The sequence below is a fragment of the Pristiophorus japonicus genome, chromosome 1, assembly GCF_044704955.1.
Source record: "Pristiophorus japonicus isolate sPriJap1 chromosome 1, sPriJap1.hap1, whole genome shotgun sequence".
NCBI lineage: Eukaryota > Metazoa > Chordata > Chondrichthyes > Pristiophoridae > Pristiophorus > Pristiophorus japonicus.
Window position 1 is genome coordinate 383,844,877 of NC_091977.1, and position 24,151 is coordinate 383,869,027.

Below are 24,151 nucleotides of genomic sequence, written 5' to 3' on the forward strand. Positions count from 1 at the left end.
TGTACTGAAATTTCCCTCCAATGTAGTGAGAGTAACTTCCGAAGTTGTAGAAATCACCTGCAAACTCCTGAAAGTAAATTCTCAGCCCAATGGTGTCATCAAGAGACTTTCCCTCAGGCAAGGAAGCAGGTGTGAGGTGTGAATATTCATGTGATTTTTTATTTACTGTCAATTGTTCAACTCCCACAATTGCTGCCGTGCTCTCACCTTGTTTTCATTGGCGAGGTTCAGCAAACCTGGGAATCCCATGGACACCCAGTAAAAGCTGCAGCATCAGGTTAAAAAGGCAGTTAATAGCCTCTTAACGATCTCGAAATTGCTTTAATTAGCTCATCCGCCTCTTCCAAGCAGGTCTATGTGTGCTGCCTAGCGCACCGGAGTTAAAGTCGGAAGCTGGCGGGTTGAAACCGGCTTCCCGACGCACTGTCAATTTCTTCACTTTTGACTGCCCACCCACTCACAAACCCACACACTGTTCAAAGTAAAAATTCAGCCCATTGTAGTACATGGGTCTGATTCGTTGTGACAAAACGCTGGAACCCCTTGATCTGGGTAATATATTATAAAGAAGATATAAATCATACCCAATAGATCTTTAAAATATAGTCTGATTACATTATACATTAAAATCAGTCTGACAAAGAAAGAGACAAAGTTAACAAAAGAGCCTGATGGTGCACGGCATTATTTTATGGTTTGAATCTAGTGTAACTAGAGATGCTGCCATTAATTGGCTTACTAATCTGCAGTGTGGGTTTGAAATTTATATTTAAACAATTGCTTAGCATTTTGTAGTGTGATCTGGATTTAATGGGGCCGAAATTGCCCCACACCCCATTTGGGGTCGGTAACCTTCCGGGCCCAGGACTTTTACCACCCGGGCCGGAATTACCAACCCGACATGCAATTGGGCATTGCGCCCATCAAACAAGGTGGAATGCTGTCTCAGGCGCTCCGCCTCATTGGACAGGCGCTCCCGGGCGTCAGTGTAGCGTGCTACTCCGAAGCTCCGCGCAGCGCTAATGCGCTACAACAGCCCTTCCCTTCAGTTAAAGGGGACCACCACTGGGCCCACCAAGGATGCACTCGACACCCAAATGGGAGTGCCGGGCTGCATGATGGCGGGCCAGTCGAAGCGAGGGCTGCCATTGTCAGGCCGACCGAAGAGTCGGAGGACAAAATAAAATGGCGGTCAGGGGGAGCACATGGCCTCCCCTTTAAGGGGCGCCCCAGGTGGATGTCAGCAAAGTTGCCGCTGACATCGGCCCACGCCAGCCTTGTGGCGTGCGGTGCAATTTCCCCCAAAGGGGTCGGCGCAAGGCGCAAAGGGGTCGGCGCGCATGGCCATGACTTCATCGCCCATTGCACGCCGGCCCTGGGTGCTAACCGCGGGCGCAGTGCTATCGGCAAATCGCCCCCAGAATCTCAGGCGCTAACAGGGCTCAAAAAAGGGGTAATTCCGGCCCCAAAATATTCATACTTTGAACATTCTCTTCAATCTCATTTGCAACGGTAAACAGTTCCAGTAATCAGTCTTTCTTTTAAAAAAGCAACAGATCTTAACATCTACATAATCAAAAATTGTTTGGTGAAAACACCTTCATAAAAACTGAAAACTGTTAACATTACATTGTGTTCAGGTTTTTGTTCACTTTATTTGCTATTATTATTGTGATTCCTAATTACATTCACAAAAAACTTTCTTCTTTCCTTTCAGGTGTCAAGGATCGCAAGCTTCAACAAGTCATGGACACCAACACCCCTCTGAAACCTTCTTCTCCTTTACTTTCCTCTGATCCCATCCCTTCTTCCAATCTCACCCTCTTCCATGTTTTCACTATCACTCCCCTCTCTGACCCCAAATGATCAGTTCTCAGCAAAGGCCTGAGTTTCATCCCCTAGCGCCCCCATCTCAATGAATTTCGAGCTCGGCACGATGCTGAGCTCTTATTCCGTCACCTTCGCCTCGGCGCTCACTTCTTTGGCCAGGAGTCTTCCGCCGCACAGCGGAGCCTTTCTCCCATCTTCAGAATTCTCATTCTACTGGAACCCTTCCTCTGGCCTCTTACCCTCTCTAGGGGCCCAAGTTTCCACATGATTTGCGCCTAATTTTTAGGAGCAACTGGTGGAGAACGGACTATCTTAGAAATCGCAATTCTCCACATTTTTTTTTCTGCAGTTCTAGTCAATTAGAACAGTTCTACTTTGGAACAGAATTTTTTCTTCAAAAGGGGGCGTGTCCGGCCACTGACGCCTGATTTGAAAGTTTCCACAGTGAAAACGTACTCCAAACTAAAGTAGAATGGAGCAAGTGAAGATTTTTGTAGAACTGAAAAAACCTGTTCTACACATTAAAAAATCAGGCGCAGGTTACAAATTAGGCGTCCAGAACGAGGTGGGGGGGGAGGGGGGGGGAAGGGAAGTCATTAAATTCTACAATAAATCCTTATTTATACTTATACAAATATTATACAAATAAATCCAACCTGAATAAACATTTATAAGCAAAGAAAAGATTAAATAAACCATCTTCCTACCTGTGTGAAAGTGCTTCAGCCAGGAAGAATGCTGCAGCAAGCCTCACAAAACGAGGCAGCCGTTCTCGAACGCGAGAGGGAGGGAGGGAACCGACCACCGACCGAATGCGGGGGGGGGAGGAAGCTGTTCCACACGGCGGGCGGGCGGGCGGAAGGGAGGGATCCGACCGCCGACCGAACGCAAGGGGGGGGGGGGGGGGGGAGGAAGCCGTTCCACACGGCCGGCGGGCAGGCGGGAGGGAGGGAGGGAAGGAGACAGAAGGCTGCAGGAAGCCTCAGAAATTGAGGAGCCATTTCCTGACGGCAAAAGTGGGAGGTCGTCGGGAAACGGCTGCCTCAACTTTCTGAGGCTTCCTGCAGCCTTCTCAGTACTGATGTGCTGATGGCAATGTGCTTTTATTAAAAAATGTTCAAAAACTAAACAGCTACAAAGAACTACAAAAATGGCCGAGTGCCAATGTTTCCTTCACACTGCGCGTGCGTGAACACTCCAACGCGCACGCGCAGCGTTGCCGGCAGGAAAAAAACTAATTTAAATAGTACCCGCCCCCTCCCACTTACAAAATCGGCGCGAGTGTAGGCTCCGCCCCCCTGGGCGCCGCGCCAAACAGACAAGGAGCTGCAGGGCTCTCCAGAATCGCGAGTTTATTTTCAGGCGCCGTTTTAGGCGCAAAAAATGGGCGCCCAGCTCGGAGGGGCGCCCGTTTTTTATCGTGTGGAAACTTGGGCCCTAGGTATTTTCATTGGGAACTGCAGATGTGGTAACAGCCGTTTCAATTTTTCTGCTCCCCTCACTCACTCCAACCTACTTCCGTTTGGACTTGCAGCACACCGCTCTCTCAGATCCAACCCTAACATTGTCATCAAACCCACTGTCAAGGGTGGCGCTGTTGTTGTTTTGCAAACGGACCTCTACCTTGTGGAGGCTGGACATCAAGCACATCTTATCCTGCCTCTCCGTGGACAACGATCCATTACTGAACATCAAGTAATTGTTTCCAAGCCTGTCACTGACTTCATCTCCTTTGGAGATCTTCCCTCCACGGCCTCCAACCTCATATTCCCCCAACCCTGCACAGCCCACTTCTACCTCCTTCCAGAGATCCACAAACAGGATTGCCCTGGTAAATCCATCGTTTCAGCCTGTTCTTGCCCCACAGAACTGATTTCTTCCTATCACAACTCTACATTTTCTCCTTGTCCAGTCCCTTCCTATCTATATCTGCAACTCTTCCGACGCCCTCTACCACTTTAACAGTTTCCAGTTTCATGGCCCAAACCATCTCCTTTTTACCATGGACATCGAATCCCTCTATACCTCCATCCCCACCAGGATGGTCTGACGGCGCTCCGTTTCTTCCTTGAACAGAGGCCCAACCAGTCCTCATCCACCACCCTCCTCCATCTGGCTGAACTTGATTTCACATTGGACAACGTCTCCTCTGACTCCACTTACTTCCTCCACATAAAAGGTGCTGCGATGGGAACCCGCATGGGTCCTAGCTATTCCTGCCTTTTTGTGGTATGTGGAACATTCTTTGTTCCAGTCCTACTCAGGTCCCCTCATTCACCTCTTTTTCTGATACATTGATGACTGTATTGGTGCTGTTTCCTGGAAAATTTCATCAACTTTTCTTCCAACTTCCACCTTTCCCTCGCCATCACATGGTCCATCTCTGACTCTTCTCTTCATTTCCACGATTTCTTTGTCTCCATTTCTGGGGATAGGCTATCAACCAATATCCACTATAAGCCCATTGATTCCCACAGCTACTTTGACTGCACTTCTTCCCACCCCACTTCCTGTAAGGACTCTATTCCATTCTCCCAATTTCTCCATCTCCATCGCATCTGTGCTGACGATGCTACCTTCCATATCAGTGCTTCCGATATGTCTTCCTTTTTCCTCAACCCAGGATTCCCCTCCACCAGGGTTGACAGAGCCTTCGACTGTGTCTGTCCTATTTCGTGCACTTCTGCCTTCACCCTCCCATCCCACCACATTCAATGGATCATCCTCCGCCATTTCAGCCACATCCAGTGTGATCCACCACCAAACACATTTTTCCCTCCTCTCCCCTTTCAGCATTCTGAAGGGACCGTTCCCTCTGCGACAGGCTGGTCCACTGCTCAGTCACCCCCCATGGCACCTTCCTATGCAAGTGCAAGAGATACAAAATCAGCCCTTTTAACTCCTCCCTTCCCAACATCCAGGGTCCCAAACACTCCTTCCAGGTGAAGCAGCGATTAACTTGCACTTATTTCAATTTACTATACTTTATTCGCTGCTACGATGCAGTCTCCTCTACATTGAGGAGATCAAACTCAGATTGGGTGACCACTTTGTGGAGCATCTCCATTCAGTCCTCAAGTGTGACCCTGAGCTTCCGGTCGCCTGTCACTTTAATTCTCCATTCCACTCCCAGACCGCGGCCTCCTACACTGTTCCAATGAAGCTCAACGTAAGCTCGAGGAACAGCAACTCATCTTTCGATTAGGCACTTTACAGCCTTCCGGATTCAACATTGAGTTGAACAATTTCAGATCATAACCTCTGCACCCATTTTTTTTGCAGATGTTGTGGTTCTGCTATTCGTATTTACACCTCTTCTAGACCCATCATTTGTTTCTTTCCTTGTCCCATTACCTTTTGCCTTACATCATCATCCCTTTTGACTTGGTTGATTCCGGAGATGAGGGGGTTGACTTATGAAGATAGGTTGAGTAGGTTGGGCCTATACTCATTGGAGTTCAGAAGAATGAGAGGTGATCTTATCGAAACATAAGATAATGATGGGGCTCGTCAAGGTGGATACAGAGAGGATATTTCCACTCATAGGGGAACCTTAAACTAGGGGGCATAAACTCAGTCCAAGCGGCCGCCCATTTAAAACTGAGATGAGATGGAATTTCTTCTCTCAGAGGGTTGTAAATCTGTGGAATTCTCTGCCCCAGAGAGCTGTGGAGGCTGGATCATTGAATATATTTCAGGCGAAGATAGACAGATTTTTGAATGATAAGGGAATAAAGGGTTAAGGGGAGTGGGTAGGGAGGTGGAGCTGAGTTCATGATCAGATCAGCCATGATCGTATTAAATGGCGGAGCGGGCTCGAGGAGTCAAATAGCTGACTCATGCTCCTATTTCAGCAAGTAATCAGGAAGGCCAATGGAATCTTGGCCTTTATTGCAAAGGGGATGGAGTATAAAAGCAAGGAAGTCTTGCTACAGTTATACAGGGTATTGATGAGGCCACACCTGGAATACTGCATGCAGTTTTGGTTTCCATATTTAAGAAAGGATATACTTGCTTTGGAGGCGGTTCAGAGAAGGTTCACTCAGTTGATTCCGGAGATGAGGGGGTTGACTTATGAGGAAAGGTTGAGGAGTTTGGGTCTCTACTCATTGGAATTCAGAAGAATGAGAGGTGATCTTATCGAAATGTATAAGATTATGAGGGGACTTGACAAGGTGGATGCAAAGAGGATGTTTCCACTGATGGGGGAGACTAGAACTAGGGGGCATGATCTTAGAATAAGGGGTCGCCCATTTAAAACTGAGATGAGGAGGAATTTCTTCTCTCAGAGGATTGTAAATCTGTGAAATTCGCTGCCTCAGAGAGTTGCGGAAGCTGTGTCATTGAATAAATTTAAGACAGAAATGAACAGTTTCTTAACCGATAAGGGAATAAGGGGTTATGGAGAGCGGGCAGGGAAGTGGACCTGAGTCCATGATTGGATCAGCCATGATCGTATTAAATGGTGGAGCAGGCTTGAGGGGCCGTATGGCCTACTCCTGCTCCTATTTCTTATGTTCATGTTCTTATGTTCTCATGTCATTCAAACTCTCCTGCCTTTCATCCTATCACAGACCTTCTCTTTTGTTCTTTCATCCCATCCCTCCTTTCCGTGCCTCTGTACTTACTTAAAACCTGTTACATCTGTAACATTTTCCAGTTCTAATGAAAGGTTATTAACCTGAAATATTAACTGTTTCTCTCTCCACAGATGCTTTCTGACCCTATTGAATATTTCTGACATTTTTTGTTTTTATTTCACTTGATATATACTTCCACTTACAAATTAGCACGAGAAATCTCACAGATCGAACAAAAGGTTAAGACAGCAAAACAAACCTAATTATTGGTTTGCAGCAAAGCTGTTGCCAATGTTGGGTTAATTCCTCTACAAATACTTTGCTGACAAGGTTTCAAAAACTTCAACTACTGACCCTGGTGAACAAGAATTCATCAGATAACAACCATTCATTGTGCGCTCTTGGCACTAAAGTTATTAATGCAAATTTGGCAATGCCGTATTATTTATTTCAGTGGATGGAAAACTGCAGGCAGCACAACTGTGATTTTCTAAAATGTACTGACGGCATCCAAGGCACCACAGATAACATCGGGCCTCACAAAATGTACCCTATTGATGCTGACAATGACATGAGCTGAAGTTGACTGGTGCATGAATAGTTTGAATGAAAGCTTTAATGGATTAGGTTACCCTAATAATATTTCCAACCTTGATAAATTAAAAAGAGAAGGATTTCCACAGATTTTAGAAGTTAGTTTAAAACCAAAAACAGGAAGAATTTTGGAGGAGAAAGATATCTGTAAACAGTTAGATTCTGCTCACAACTTAATTTAGAGGGTACTCTGACAATGATCGTGACAGTTTAATGAAATACAGCAAAACAGCATATGTATGCATAAGGACATTTGGAGAGGAAAATAAACCAGAAAAAAAGTTCTCCAAATGACTTACTGAAACTGGAAACTGCTAACAGAGGAAATCTGAATAAATCTGAATTTATTAGAAGTGCCAGGCAATGACCATCTTCAACAAGAGAGAATCTAGCCACCTTCCCTTGACATTGAACAATTAGCCTCGCAGAATATTCCACCATCAACATTCTGGGAGTCACCATTGACCATTGACCATTGACCATAAACTTAACTGGACTAGCCAAATAAATACTGTGGCTACAAAAGCAGGTCAGAGACTGAGTATTCTGCGGCGAGTGAGTCACCTCCTGACCAACGTTCCAGCCAAGCTGTGTGACCACGCACGCGCGCAGCAGTATGGAGATCCCACACAAGCTGCTCACTGGCCTTTACATGGAAGAAATCATACATGCGCGAACATTTGAATAGGCCATGCAGCCAGTTAAAGGGACCGCGCACAAAGAACAATTACAGGGAACAGGCTGCAGTGTGTGCCATCCATAGCAACTGGCCAAGGCTTCTTCAACAACATCTCCCAAATACATGACCTCTACCACCTAGAAGCAGCAAGTGCATGGGAACAGCACCACCTCAAATTCCTCTCCAAGTCACACACCATACTGCAGTTCCTCCATCGACACTGGGTCAAAATCCTGGAACTCTCTCCCGAACAGCACTGTGAGAGTACAGAGAAACATAGAAACATAGAAAATAGGTGCAGTGGTAGGCCATTCAGCCCTTCTAGCCTGCAATGCCATTCAATGAGTTCATGGCTGAACATGCAACTTCAGTATCCCCTTCCTGCTTTCTCGCCATATCCCTTGATCCCCCTAGTAGTAAGGACTTCATCTAACTCCCTTTTGAATATATTTAGTGAATTGGCAACTACTTTCTGTGGCAGAGAATTCCACAGGTTCACCACTCTCTGGGTGAAGAAGTTTCTCCTCATCACGGTCCTAAATGGCTTACCCCGTATCCTTAGACTGTGACCCCTGGTTCTGGACTGCCCCAACATTGGGAACATTCTTCCTGCATCTAACCTGTCTAAACCCGTCAGAATTTTAACATTTCTATGAGGTCCCCTCTCATTCTTCTGAACTCCAGTGAATACAAGCCCAGTTGATCCAGTCTTTCTTGATAGGTCAGTCCCACCATCCCGGGAATCAGTCTGGTGAATCTTCGCTGCACTCCCTCAATAGCAAGAATGTCCTTCCTCAAGTTAGGAGACCAAAACTGTACACAATACTCCAGGTGTGGCCTCACCAAGGCCCTTTACACTGTAGCAACACCTCCCTGCCCCTGTACTCAAATCCCCTCGCTATGAAGGCCAACATGCCATTTGCTTTCTTAACCGCCTGCTGTACCTGCATGCCAACCTTCAATGACTGATGTACCATGACACCCAGGTCTCGTTGCACCTCCCCTTTTCCTAATCTGTCACCATTCAGATAATAGTCTGTCTCTCTGTTTTTACCACCAAAGTGGATAACCTCACATTTATTCACATTATACTTCATCTGCCATGCATTTGCCCACTCACCTAACCTATCCAAGTTACTCTGCAACCTCAAAGCATCCTCCTCGCAGCTCACACTGCCACCCAACTTAGTGTCATCCGCAAATTTGGAGAGACTACATTTAATCCCCTCGTCTAAATCATTAATGTACAATGTAAACAGCTGGGGCCCCAGCACAGAACCTTGCGGTACCCCACTAGTCACTGCCTGCCATTCTGAAAAGTACCCATTTACTCCTACTCTTTGCTTCCTGTCTGACAACCAGTTCTCAATCCACGCCAGCACACTACCCCCAATCCCATGTGCTTTAACTTTGCACATTAATCTCTTGTGTGGGACCTTGTCAAAAGCCTTCTGAAAGTCCAAATATACCACATCAACTGGTTCTCCCTTGTCCACTTTACTGGAAACATCCTCAAAAAATTCCAGAAGATTTGTCAAGCATGATTTCCCTTTCACAAATCCATGCTGACTTGGACCTATCATGTCACCTCTTTCCAAATGCGCTGCTATGACATCCTTAATAATTGATTCCATCATTTTACCCACTACTGAGGTCAGGCTGACCGGTCTATAATTCTCTGTTTTCTCTCTCCCTCCTTTTTTAAAAAGTGGTGTTACATTGGCTACCCTCCACTCGATAGGAACTGATCCAGAGTCAATGGAATGTTGGAAAATGACTGTCAATGCATCCGCTATTTCCAAGGCCACCTCCTTAAGTACTCTGGGATGCAGTCCATCAGGCCCTGGGGATTTATCGGCCTTCAATCCCATCAATTTCCCCAACACAATTTCCCGACTAATAAAGATTTCCCTCAGTTCCTCCTCCTTACTAGACCCTCTGACCCCTTTTATATCCGGAAGGTTGTTTGTGTCCTCCTTAGTGAATACCGAACCAAAGTACTTGTTCAATTGGTCTGCCATTTATTTGTTCCCCGTTATGACTTCCCCTGATTCTGACTGCAGGGGACCTACGTTTGTCTTTACTAACCTTTTCTCTTCACATATCGATAGAAACTTTTGTAATCCGCCTTAATGTTCCCTGCAAGCTTCTTCTCGTACTCCATTTTCCCTGCCCTAATCAAACCCTTTGTCCTCCTCTGCTGAGTTCTAAATTTCTCCCAGTCCCCGGGTTCGCTGCTATTTCTGGCCAATTTGTATGCCACTTCCTTGGCTTAATACTATCCCTGATTTCCCTTGATAGCCACGGTTGAGCCACCTTCCCTTTTATATTTTTACGCCAGACAGGAATGTACAATTGTTGTAGTTCATCCATGCGGTCTCTAAATGTCTGCCATTGCCCATCCACAGTCAACCCCTTAAGTATCATTCGACAATCTATCCTAGCCAATTCACGTCTCATACCTTCAAAGTTACCCTTCTTTAAGTTCTGGACCATGGTCTCTGAATTAACTGTTTCATTCTCCATCCTAATGCAGAATTCCACCATATTATGGTCACTCTTCCCCAAGGGGCCTCGCACAATGAGATTGCTAATTAATCCTCTCTCATTACACAACACCCAGTCTAAGATGGCCTCCCCACTAGTTGGTTCCTCGACATATTGATCGAGAAAACCATCCCTTATGCACTCCAGGAAATCCTCCTCCACCGTATTGCTTCCAGTTTGGCTAGCCCAATCTATGTGCATATTAAAGTCACCCGTTATAACTGCTGCACCTTTATTATATGCACCCCTAATTTCCTGTTTGATGCCCTCCCCAACATCACTACTACTGTTTGGAGGTCTGTACACAACTCCCACTGACATTTTTTGCCCTTTGGTGTTCTGCAGCTCTACCCATATAGATTCCACATCATCCAAGCTAATGTCTTTCCGAACTATTGCATTAATCTCCTCTTTAACCAGCAATGCTACCCCACCTCCTTTTCCTTTTATTCTATCCTTCCTGAATGTTGAATACACCTGGATGTTGAGTTCCCAGCCCTGATCATCCTGGAGCCACGTCACCGTAATCCCAATCACTTCATATTTGTTAACATCTATTTGCACAGTTAATTCATCCACCTTATTGCGGATACTCCTTGCATTAAGACACAAAGCCTTCAGGCTTGTTTTTTTAACACCCTTTGTCCTTTTAGAATTTTGCTGTACAGTGGCCTTTTTTGTTCTTTGCCTTGGGTTTCTCTGCCCTCCACTTTTCCTCATCTCCTTTCTGTCTTTTGCTTTTGCCTCCTTTTTGTTTCCATCTGTCTCCCTGCATTGGTTCCCATCCCCCTGCCATATTAGTTTAACTCCTCCCCAACAGCACTAGAAAACACTCCCCCAGGACATTGGTTCCGGTCCTGCCCAGGTGCAGACCGTCCGGTTTGTACTGGTCCCACCTCCCCCAGAACCGGTTCCAATGCCCCAGGAATTTGAATCCCTCCCTGCTGCACCACTGATCAAGCCACGTATTCATCTGCGCTATCCTGCGATTCCTACTCTGACTAGCACATGGCACTGGTAGCAACCCCGAGATTACTACTTTTGAGGTCCTAGTTTTTAATTTAGCATTAGCTCCTAGCTCCTTAAATTCGTTTCGTAGGACCTCATCCCTTTTTTTACCTATGTCGTTGGTACCAATGTGCACCACGACAACTGGCTGTTCTCCCTCCCTTTTTAGAATGTCCTGCACCTGCTCCGAGACATCCTTGACCCTTGCATCAGGGAGGCAACATACCATCCTGGAGTCTCGGTTGCGGCCGCAGAAACGCCTATCTATTCCCCTCACAATTGAATCCCCTATCACTATCGCTCTCCCACTCTTTTTCCTGCCCTCCTGTGTAACAGAGCCAGCCACGGTGCCATGAATTTGGCTGCTGTTGCCCTCCCCTGATGAGTCATCCCCCCCCAACAGCACTCAAAGCGGTGTATCTGTTTTGCAGCTTCAGAACAGAACCTTCATAACAGAACTACAGCAGTTCAAGGAGGCGGCTCACAACCATCTTCTCAAGGGCAATTAGGGATGGGCAATAAATGCTGGCTTTGCCAGCGATGCCCACATCCTGTGAATTAATAAAAAGAAAAATTCCATGCAGTGGTAGATCCTCACTGGTTGTGTGGAACCTCACAAAATTTGCCCAATACACTTAAAATAGGAACAGCACAATTTGTACTTGTTACTTCAATGTATAAAACGAAAGACCTGGGGGGCAAAATTACCCTGCGCCCAGGTTGGGAGTGGTAACCTTCCAGGGCCGAGACTTTTAGTGCTTGGCGCGGCGCGACCCGCGAAGCTGGCGTTGACATGTGCTCGTGCCAGCCTCGTGGCTAGCGGGGCAATTTCCCTCGCAGGGTGGTAAGGGATCGGTATGGGGCGGTGAAGGGTCATGATGTCATTGCCGGTTGCGTGGTGGCCCATGGCAGCGCCTCTGTAAACGTCCAAGCAATTTCCCGGGAGGCGGTAGCTACCTGTTCCCCCGGGTGAAAACTGTCTTGGGCCCCGGAGGCGCTAACGGGGCTATAAAAAGGGGCAATTTCGCCACCCTGTATTTTTCAATCTGTTGATAGTTCAGGTGGGGCAGACATAAAGCCCACCTGCCTCATTCCACCCTGACTCCAATAGATTGTCATCATATTTATGGCAGGCTCCCAGCAGTATTATCGGCCCCAGCAGTATTCGCAACCTCAGGCTGAGATAGAGTGATTGCCAAATCATAATGTGATGTTGGTGCTGGTTGAAGTTTAAATTTTTTTTTTATTTAATGGTGTCTAAAATGCTACGCGGCCCTTAAATTTTAAATCTCCCATATGCTTCCTTTGCAAACCTCAAATACCAGGAATTCCTCACACTCGGAAAACCACATTACGCCCGGAAAACAGGTGCAACACATACCAATTCTACCCCTAGGTATCATAAAAAGGCCTGCATGCAAGCCTAAAAGCTAATCCATGGAAGTTTAAAGTTTGACATTGGAGGCCATATAGTCCATTGTGTTTGTGCCGGCTCTTTACTAAAGCAATCCATAACTAATTCCACTGTCTTACGCCCTATATCTAGCTTTGTTTCAAGTATTTATTCAAGTTGCCCTTAAAAGGTGCAACAGTCTCCACCTCAACACATTATCGTGGCAAAGCATTCCATACTCCGACGATCCATTATCTTTACAGATACATGCGATTCCTGGTGCATTTGCTTAAACCCAGAAGACTCAACATTTTTCCCATACATTTGTGATATTTTAATCCACATTCCACTCACATGTCAAACACAAATGTAAATAGAACAGTTGAATATCCATTCACTTAGGTTATAGGGCAACGTCAGGAGCAGAGTTTACAATAAGGTCAGTGTTTAAGAAATCCATACACTCTGGTGTAGCTTAGGTGTAAAGGGTTATTTATATCATAGTTTATAAACAAAATTCATGGATTTATTTCACAAAGAAAGCTGAATAGCACATACCTTTGTAACACAGATTATCCTTACAGCCTCCCCCATAGCTAGGAGGACAGGCAGAACAGGGAGACCCATGTTTATAAGGTGCATGGCCCCACCAGTTACCCCTGAAAATAAGATACATATCGAAAAATGTCACATCTTCAGATGGAATAGAGTACATTACACAATGTATTCTTAGAGATTATTAAAAGGTACAACTATAAATCAATTTTTTTCACTCATTCTTCAAATTTATTTTTCGTCCAATCATTGACTGGAGGTATAAAATGAGTGAGTTGGTGCAGTTATGAGAATCAATTTTTACAAATAACAAATCAAATAGGGAAATAGTCACCGATAAAGGTTACAGATTTAAATTCCAGCGATGTTTTTTACTCATAAGGAGCAGCCTGAATTGCATTGTTTTAATAAGTTATAACTACCACAACAACTTGTATTTATAAAGCACCTTTAACGTAGTCAAACGTCCCAAGGCGCTTCATAACAACAACAACAACTTGTATTTATATAGTGCCATTAACGTAGTGAAATGTCCAAAGGCGAGCTACATAAGGAGAAATTAGCACAAGTAACCAAAAGCTTGGTCAAAGAGGCAGGTTTTAAGGAGCACTTAAATGAGGAAAGAGAGGTAGAAGTGGAAAGGTTTAGGCAGGGAATTCCACAGCTTAGAGCCTTGGCAACAGAAGGCATGGCCACCAAATGGTGATTGCACAGTGTTCAGTTCCATTCGTAACTCCTCAGTAAATGAAGCAGTCCATGCCCGCATGTAGCAAGACCTGGACAACATTTAGGCTTGGGCTGATAAGTGGCAAGTAAAATACGCGCCACACAAGTGCCAGGCAATGACTATCTCCAACAAGCGAGAGTCTAACCACCTTCCCTTGCTATTCAATGGTATTACCATTGCCTAATCTGCCAACATCAACATCCTGGGGGTTACCACTGACCAGAAACTTAGCTGGACCAGCCACATAAATACTGTGGCTACAAGAGCAGGTCAGAGGCTGGATATTCTGCAGCGAGTGTCTCACCTCCTGACTCCCCAAAGCCTTTCCTCCATTTACAAGGCACAAGTCAGGAGTGTGCTGGAATACTCTCCACTTGCCTGGATGAGTGCAGCTCCAACAACACTCAAGAACTTCAACGCCATCCAGGATAAAGCAACCCGCTTGATTGTCACCCCATCCACCACCTTCAACATTCACTCCCTCCATCACCAATGCACCGTGGCTGCAGTGTATCCATCTGTAGGATGCACTGCAGCAACTCGCCATGGCTTCTTCATAAGCACCTTCCAAACCGGCGACCTCTACCACCTAGGACAAGGGAAGCAGGTGCATGGGAGCACCATCACCTATAAGTTCCCCTCCAAGTTACACATCTCCTGACTTGGAAATATATCGCCGTTCCTGCATCGTCGCTGGGTCAAAGTCCTGGAACTCCCTCCCTTACAGCACTGTAGGAGTACCTTCACCATAAGGAGTGCAGCGATTCAAGAAAGCGGCTCATCACCATCTTCTCAAGTGCAATTAGGGATGGGCAATAAATGCTGGCCTTGCCAGTGACTTCCACATCCCGGAATGAAAAAAAAACTGGGCAACATGTAGATGAGAAATAGGAGGCCAAGAATAGATCCTTGGGGGACATCAGAGGTAAAGATGCGGGAGCAGCTGTTGCAAGTGATTTTCTGGCTATAATTAGGTAGATAAGAATGGAGCCAGGCGAGTACATTCCCACCCAGCTGGATGATGGTGGAGAGGCGTTGGAGAAGGATAGAGTGGGCAACCGTGTCAAAGGCTGCAGACAAATCAAGAAGGACGAGGAGGGATAGTTTGCCTTTGTCACAAAGGATGTCATTTGTGACTTTGATGAGAGCCATTTTGGTACGGTGGCAGACGCGGAAACCGGATTGGAGGCATTCAAACATGGAGTTGCAGGAAAGATGGCATGGATTTGAGAGGCGACAACACATTCAAGGACTTTGGAAAAGAAAGGGGGCTATAGTTTGCAAGGTCGGAAGGGTCAAGGGTTGATTTTTTGAGGAGGGGAGCGATGACAGCAGATTTGAGAGGGGGGACAGTAGCTGAGGAGAAGGAACCACGAACAATGTTAGCTAACATAGAAGCCTGAAAAGGAAGTTGCGTGGTCAACAATTTGGTGGGAATAGAGTCACGAGAGCAGGAAGTGGGTCTCATGGACAAGATGAGATCGGAGAGGTCATGAGAGGAGATCGGAGAGAAACTGGAGAAAAATCTGAGGTCAGGGCGAGGGCAGAGGGATCCTTAGAGGATTGGCTAGGGGAAGGAAGGGAAGAAGCAGAGGCGGCTGAACGAATGGTCTCAATCTTAGAGACAAAGAAATCCATGAGCACCTCACATTTATTGTCGGAGGCGAGGGTGGAGGCTGGGGAGAGGGGCTTAACTAGATGGTCAGCAGTGGAGAATAGAAGCCGGGGTTTATCTTTGCACTCCAGAATGATTCTGGAATAGTGAGCAATTTTGGCAGACGGGAGCAGGACACGATAATGCTTTATGTGGTCCAGCCAGATCTGGTGGTGAATGGCTAAACCAGTTGTCCGCCACATCCGTTCAAGTCTGCATCCCTTAGACTTAAGGGAGCAAAGATGAGGGCTGTACCGGGGGAACGGCCAGGATGAGAGAGAGTAATTGTTTTAACAAGGGCATCAAAGATGGTGGTGAGGATGCGATTGAGCAGAAATGTCATGATGAATGGATTGCCAAAGGCTGGATAGTTGGGAGTTCATAAGCGCAGTTGTAAGAGAGTCGGGAGAGAGTTTTTTCCAGGGGCAGACACGGAAGGAGATGGGGTTGGGGGTGGAAGGGGGATGTGGATGGAGAGCGATACGAGGAAGTGGTCAGAGATGGTCTTATCTGCGATTGACACGATGGAAGTAGCGAGGCCACGAGAGATGGCAAGGTCGAGGGGGTGGCCATGAATACGGGTTGGGGAGTTTACATGGAGGGAGAGATTAAGGGAGGATAGGAGGCTAGTGAATTCAGAGGAGAGAGGGCATGAGGAACTGAGATGGAGGTTGAAATCACCGAGGATGAGAAGTCGTTCAAGTCATTATAATGAGAATATCAAGGAAAAATTACAAGACAGTAATGTAATTGAAAGGATCAGATTATTATCCAAACCCAGAAAATGTAATTTAGGTAGTTATAACTATCCTCTGAACCTCAAGATTGCATTATAGTGTCAGCCGTGGCTCAGTGGGTACCACACTCACCTCTATGTCAGAATGGTTGTGGATTCAAGTCCCACTCCAGAGATTTGTGCACAGAAATCTAGGCTGCCACTCAACTGCAGTACTGAAGGAGTCCTGCACTGTTGGAGGTGGTGGGGCTGAAATTCAGGCACGCCGGAAAGCTGGCGCACCTATGATTTTTTACCTGTGCTTTCCAGCGGGAGCGATGCGGCTCTCCGATCGATTTTCAGATCTTAGAAGATTTTTTAACATTGGACCCAAAGTCGGTCACAATGCGGACAGAAGTGCGGCCGTAAGTCATGCTGAGGGGCGGAAGCTGGGGTAGGATTGAGTCTCTGCTACTGTTACTTGTGCGTCACAATGCTCTCTCCTCTCTGTTAAAGGGGAGAGCATCAGGATTTTCTTAGCTTCGGCCACTGGGCCACCAGGGAGGGTTTCAGCCGGGCCAGCGGCCTGGCACCCAAGAGGGGGTACGAGTCTGCCTGTTGGCGGTCTGGCCGAACTTGGGAGAATAATAGTCCGGCCAACAAAAAAAGTAAGATGGCCGCGGCGGCATTCAGCCCTTGCCTTTAATGGCAGTCGCACTGCCAGGACAGAGAGAGAGCAGAAAAGGTGACAAGGTGCACCGACAGAAAGAGCTGTTGGAGGCACCGTCCAGTGGCTAGTGGACTTTTTCAATCAAATTTGGGGTGGATTAAAATGTAGATGAGGGATAGCGGCGGTGCGCACTTTGATGACGCGCTTGCGGTGGTCGACAGCAGCAGGGCGGAAGTGGGGATAGGCCTAAAAATCCCCGAGCTGAAATGGGGTCGGGGCAGCCAATGGACTGCAACGCGGTGGCCACTTGATTCCACCACATGGCCGCCACAAAACAGTGGAAACGGGCCTTATATGGACCATGAATTTCGGCCCCAGCATCTTCTGGATGAGACATTAAACTGAGGCCCCATCTGCCCGAACAAGTGGATGTAAAAGATCCCATGGCACTATCTTGAAGAAGAGCAGGAGAGTGTTTGTGGGAGCTTGCCTCGTATCCTACATCCAACAGTCACTATATTTCAAAAGTACTTAATTGGCTGTAAAGCACTTTGGGACGTCCTGAGGTCATGAAAAGAGCTACATAAATAGAAGTCTTTCTTTCTTTCTTTACAGCATGGACCTCACTCCCTGATACCAATTATTTGCAATATACATGGTTTTGAATCATTTGAATAGTTTTATCTAGTTTTCGAGTCAATTTCCATGCTGGCTGTGGTTTTCAGTGCAGACTCTTATCTATCTGTATGCCTCATATATTTGACGTGTAATTATGTTGCAGGATTAATAATTGTGACATCAATTGTACAATACTTTGGAGAAAAAATGTACATTTGATTATCAGGAAATTCTAGAGCCAGTATATAAATGTATAATTAGTATTTAGTTGATCAAAGACACAATATACTACCTTAAAAAAGATATTCAATGTTTTGCAAATTCTCTCAAGTATACTAACAGAATACAAATTTACTTTTACTAGTTCTTTCAGCTTTACTCACTTAGGAGAATAGTTGCAAACCAAGTAAATGGCTTTATGCCAAACTTGGCCCCAGATGTTCATGTTTGTGCATAAATTAATGGCACAGCCAATTTTGCTACTTGTTGCCCATACTACCTAGAAGACAATATAAAAAAAAGTCGTAATGCATCCAACAATACCCTCACATGAACAGAAGTACTAACAGGAAGTATTCAGAATCATACCAAACCAACTACAATAACTGGATCACATGACCTCAATTATTCAGTACAAACAATGGCCAGAAGGCCCCAAGGGCCAAAGACAGTGTCTAGTACCTGTAAAGAAAAGATACTTATCATTTTCGAGGCTCCATCTCCTTATAGTGTGCCAACTTTGATGATCAATTCTGAGAGTAGCTTAGTGCAGGATCCAATGCCAACCTGGGCGGCCTGCAAAATGGGCTTTGTGTGAGGAAAATGAGGCAGGAAGAGTGGCTATACCTTCTCCTGCTTCCTTTGCATCGCTATGCCTTCATGGTGTGTAATCGCTCTACCCCCTCAGGAAATCTCTGAGCAATGTAAAGGGAGCTGCTTTGCACCTGGAAGGTAAGTTTTCCTCAGCTACAAAGGAAAGGAAACTGACCCTTTTGAGTTTTTGGAGACGGTAAAAAGTTCTATTTTAGCACTTCTGGTGGTTTGCATGAAACCAAAAGTGAACATTAATTAATGACAGGATATGAAAAATAATATTGGGGGGAAAATTGCGGTCGGAGGCTTCCTTCGGACAAACTTCTCCGACCCAAAGTTTTTTTACGAAAATACTTGGTGGTCCGAAGGAACGTAGGATTCCAGTCGGAGGCCTCCATTCGCTGTGTAGCGTACGGGAAGATGACTTCCCCGTACGTACGGAAATGCTGGAGTCACGTGGACCTGGACCACCAATCATTAGGTAGTATTCTCATTGATAAAAATAGGAAATCTGTTTTTACGAGTTCCCATTACTATCAATGAGAAAACCCTCTTAAAACAAGAAACACAGCATAATAAATTAAAAAAAACACCTCACATATTTAAAATTAAATGAAATTAAATGTTTTAGAAACTTTTTTTTGAATGTGTTTTAATAGGGTTAAAAATAAACTTACCTTAATGGACAGGGTTTTTAATATAAAAATGAATGATTAAATTTAATTTTAATGTTTTAAAAGTGTCACACTGGTAAAAGTAGACTATACGCCTGCTTTTGCCAGGCATAAAAGTTTGATGGACATTCGCTGGGCATGGGTTGGGCAAATAGCATAATCTCTGTCGTGTTGGTGTCCTTCTCCCAGGGATGCATAGATTCTGTCAGAAGAAATCTTGACAGATGGGAAAAGCCGGTTCTTGGTGCATTGGCATTGCGCTGAGAACCGGCTTTTGCGAGGCCTCGCCGGGTGCGTGCGCACTTCATACGAACCCGGCGAGATCACGATTTTCAGCTCATTTTCTTTCCTACCCTCCCCCTTTCAGGGCCCCAGCACTTCCTTAAGAATCTGTTACTTTCGAACTTTTGCCAGTTCTGACAAAGGGTCATCGACCTGAAACATTAACTCTGTTTCTCTCCATAGATGCTGCTCTGATTTTCAGCATTTTCTATTATGAAAAATAACGTTGCTTTATGCCAGAGAAAACAAGAGACGTTTTTTTTCTTTTTCTGTATGTTCATCAAGATAATGGGCTCAAGTTTCGGCCCGAGTTGCTCCTATTTTTTTGGAGCAACTAGTTTAGAATGGAGCATCTGAGAAATTGCAATTCTCGGCATTTATTTTTGTTCCAATTCTAGTCAGTTAGAATAGTTTCATTTTCAAACCGATTTTTTTTTTCAAAAGGGAGCATGTCCAGCCACTTACGCCTGTTTTGCAAGTTTAGGCAGCAAAAACTTACTCTAAACTAACTTAGAATGGAGTAAGTGTAGATTTTTGTATGCTCAGAAAAACCTTGCCTACACTTATAAATCAGGCGTAGGGAATGAGAGATGGGGGAGGGGAGAGAGTTTACAAACATTAAACATTTCACTTTTACAAATAAAGAGCCATCATCAATAATAAATGATAAATAAATCAATAAATCAATCAATAAATGAATCAAAAAAATTAAAATTAAAATTTTAAAAAATAATTAAAAATCAATCAATAAATAAAAAATTGTTTCTACTCACCTACTGCAGCACCGGGAGCCTTCCAACAGCGTGCTGGGATGCGCCCCCCGCCCAACCAGTGTCTCTCTCTCTCTCTTTCTGACAGTTTCTCTCTGTGTTTCTGACAGCGAGGAATGGGGGGAGAGAGGTGGGGGGGTCGGAGGGAGGGGGTGGAGGAGGGGGAGGGAGGAGGGGGAGGGAGGGGGAGAGGAGGGGGAGGGGGGAGAGGAGTGGGGAGAGGTGAGAGGAGGGGGGAAGGAGGAGGGAGAGGAAGAGGGAGGGAGGAGGGAGGAGGGGGAGGGAGGGAGAGGAGGAGGGGGTAGGAGAGGGGGGAGAGAAGGGGGAGCGGGGGAGGGAGAGGAGGGGGGAGGGAGGGGAGATGAGGGGGGGAGAGAAGGGGGGAGAAGAGGGAGGGGGGGGGAAGGCTGAACGGGCCGGGCCGCCGCCGACACTTCGGGCGGGACCCGCCCCCAGCGAGATGCCGGGTGGGCGGGCCCCACCGCCGATGGTGGTGGAGGGGGTATGAAGGGGGGGTAGAAGGGGGGGGGAGGGGGATGAAGGCTAAATGGGAGGGGTGGCGGGGGGGGGGGGGAGAGGAAGCTGAATGAGAGGGAGGCCCGAGTCCCAATCTTCGCCCGGGAAGCCCATTCATCCAGGGCTAGGGTCGGGCCCCTTCCACGCAGCCTCGGGGGCAAGGAGCTACTGCACATGCGCGCACACTCTAGCGCACATGTACAGAGGTCGCGGAACTGTTTTCAGCGCCGGGACCTGGCTCCACCCCCGACCTCCTGTGCTGTGCCACGCTGAGCACGAAGATGTCCTGAGGAGACCGGAGAATCACAAGGTAAGTTTTCGCCGCCCTTTTTATTCCAGAAAGTCGCCGCACCTTATGGAGATGGGCCGTTTTTCCAGAGGGCGGAAACTTGGGCCTAATATATCTAAGCACTAGTAGCGGAACATTTTTGTTATTTTAGGCACTTTGCATCAAGCATTACCAGATCAGATATATCAGTCAGATGCAAGATAAAGCTCCCTCTTCGACATAAGAACATAAGAATTAGGAACAGGAGTAGGCCATCTAGCCCCTCGAGCCTGCTCCGCGATTCAACAAGATCATGGCTGATCTGGCCTTGGACTCAGCTCCACTTACCCGCCCGCTCCCCATAACCCTTAATTCCATTATTGGTTAAAAATCTATCTATCTGTGATTTGAATACATTCAATGAGCTAGCCTCAACTGCTTCCTTGGGCAGAGAATTCCACAGATTTACAACCCTCTGGGAGAAAAAATTCCTTCTCAACTCGGTTTTAAATTGGCTCCCCCGTATTTTGAGGCTGTGCCCCCTAGTTCTAGTCTCCCCGACAAGTGGAAACAATCTCTCTGCCTCTATCTTGTCTATCCCTTTCATTATTTTAAATGTTTCTATAAGATCACCCCTCATCCTTCTGAACTCCAACGAGTAAAGACCCAGTCTACTCAATCTATCATCATAGGGTAACCCCCTCGTCTCCGGAATCAGCCTAGTGAATCGTCTCTGTACCCCTTCCAAAGCTAGTATATCCTTCCTTAAGTAAGGTGACCAAAACTGCCGCAGTACTCCAGGTGCGGCCTCACTAATACCCTATACAGTTGCAGCAGGACCTCCCTGCTTTTGTACTCCATCCCTCTTGCAATGAAGGCCAACATTCCATTCGCCTTCCTGATTACCTGCTGCACCTGCAAACTAACTTTTTGGGATTCATGCACAAGGACTCAAAAGAGTTTCATGCACAAGGACCCTCAGGTCCCTCTACATCGCAGCATGTTGTAATTTCTCCCCATTCAAATAAGATTCCCTTTTACTGTTTTTTTTTCCAAGGTGGATGAACTGACATTTTCCGACATTGTATTCCATCTGCCAAACCTTAGCCCATTCGCTTAACCTATCTAAATCTCTTTGCAGCCTCTCTGTGTCCTCTACACAACCCGCTTTCCCACTAATCTTTGTGTCATCTGCAAATTGTGTTACACTACACTCTGTCCCCTCTTCCAGGTCATCTATGTATATTGTAAACAGTTGTGGTCCCAGCACCAATCCCTGTGGCACACCACTAACAACCGATTTCCAACCCGAAAAGGACCCATTTATCCCGACTCTCTGCTTTCTGTTAGCCAGCCAATTCTCGATCCATGCTAATACATTTCCTCTGACTCCGCGTACCTCTATTTTCTGCAGTAACCTTTTGTGTGGCACCTTATCGAATGCCTTTTGGAAATCTAAATACACCACATCCATCAGTACACCTCAATCCACCATGCTCGTTATATCCTCAAAGAATTCCAGTAAATTAGTTAAACATGATTTCCCCTTCATGAATCCATGTTGCGTCTGCTTGATTGCACTATTCCTATCTCGATGTCCTGCTATTTCTTCCTTAATGATAGCTTCGAGCATTTTCCCCACTACAGATGTTAAACTAACCGGCCTATAGTTACCTGCCTCTTGTCTGCCCCCTTTTTTAAACAGAGGCGTTACATTAGCTGCTTTCCAATCCGCTGGTCCCTCCCCAGAGTCCAGAGAATTTTGGTAGATTATAACGAATGCATCTGCTAAATCTTCCGTCATCTATTTTAATACCCTGGGATTAATTGTCTCAGTTGATAGCAGTCTCATCTCTGAGTCAGAAGATTGTGGGCTCAAGTCCACTCCAGAGACCTAAGCACATAATCCATGCTGGCACTCCAGTGCAGTACTTTCAGATGAGACATTAAACTGAGGCCCCGGCTTTCCTCTCAGGTGGACGTAAAAGATCCCATGGAACCAGTCAACGATCAGAGGCGTTTTCCCCAGAATCCTGGCCAAATTTATCCCTCAACCAACATCACAAAAACAGATTATCTGGTCATTATCACATTGTTTGTTGGACCTTGCTGTGTGCAATTTGGCTGCTGCGTTTCCTACATTACAACAGCGACTACACTTCAAAAGTAAATCCTTTGGGACACCCTGAGGATGTAAAAAGTACTAAATAAATTAAATGATTTATTTCTTTCTTTACTCCCAGCCTCAGGGGAGAATCTCCCTCCTGTACAAATATGGTATTCCCATTTCCCATACTGCCTAGCATAGTGAGATTGCCAATTTAGCGTCAGTTTTGTGTTGTGAACCCAAATTGAGTGTGACCAAACTAATATTATGTAGGTTTATTTTACACAGCAGAAAGAGAAGTCTTTCATTCCATGGGCTGGATTTTGAATTAAGTCCTTGAGGTGAATGAGGCAGCATGTTAAAAACTGCGCCACCCAGTCTCAAGCATTCCTTTTTACAATTAAAACTACTTGCCATTGAAAACATTTACAAAAAATAGCAACCACATCAAAGATTTTGTTTAAACTCAAGCATACCTGAGTATAATGTGTGCATACTGGTCCAACACATCTAAAGGGACACCAAGGGTTACATTCTTGAGGATAAGGATACATGTAATCTCTAATCTCATCATACCATGCTTGAACATGAAAGGTAGGAGGCCGGTATCTGTGGATTTAACAATAAAAACAAGAAGTAATCTTTGAAGACAAAAATTTATATATCTCAAAAATCTAATTTATGTCAGTCAAGTATTGCATACAATACCTGCCCCAGTGTGCACCCAGATTCTGTCCTATAGAAGGTAAAAGGTAAGCAGGTCCATGTTCCCATCGGCAGTCTGCAGCCCAAGCTTCCGAAGACCTCTCCAGTTCAATATCCCACGTCTGCAATGGAAAGAAGTTTGAAAAAATAGTTTGGAGATACTGCTGGATGATACTGATTTTTCTAGCAGAATTACTTAAACAAAAAATCTAACATAAGTAATCAATCAAAAATGTTGACACAAAATAATCAGTTGTTTTCTGATCAGACCAGCAGAGCATAAGAGAATCCAGCTACAAGTGGAAAAGACAAGGCTGAAGCATTTGCAACTATCTTCAGCCAGAAGTGCCAAGTGGATGATCCATATCAGCCTCCTCCTGAGGTCCCCGCTATCACAGAAGCCAGTCTTCAGCCAATTCGATTCGCTCCACATGATATCAGGAAGC

The 24,151-nt window shown here is 45.7% G+C and overlaps 1 protein-coding gene across 1 annotated transcript in view; it reads right to left on the reverse strand.

The window, feature by feature from the left end:
- The window catches only part of LOC139259667 (cysteine-rich secretory protein LCCL domain-containing 1-like), a 117,422-nt gene that overhangs the window by 57,394 nt on the left and 35,877 nt on the right, over positions 1-24,151 (reverse strand). Inside the window, exons 2-5 of the mRNA XM_070875225.1 lie at positions 23,709-23,827; positions 23,477-23,609; positions 17,954-18,069; positions 13,190-13,290 (exon numbers count right to left, since the gene is read on the reverse strand). Of these exons, the coding sequence (XP_070731326.1) occupies positions 13,190-13,290; positions 17,954-18,069; positions 23,477-23,609; positions 23,709-23,827 (469 nt within the window). The remainder of the gene's footprint in view (positions 1-13,189; positions 13,291-17,953; positions 18,070-23,476; positions 23,610-23,708; positions 23,828-24,151) is intronic.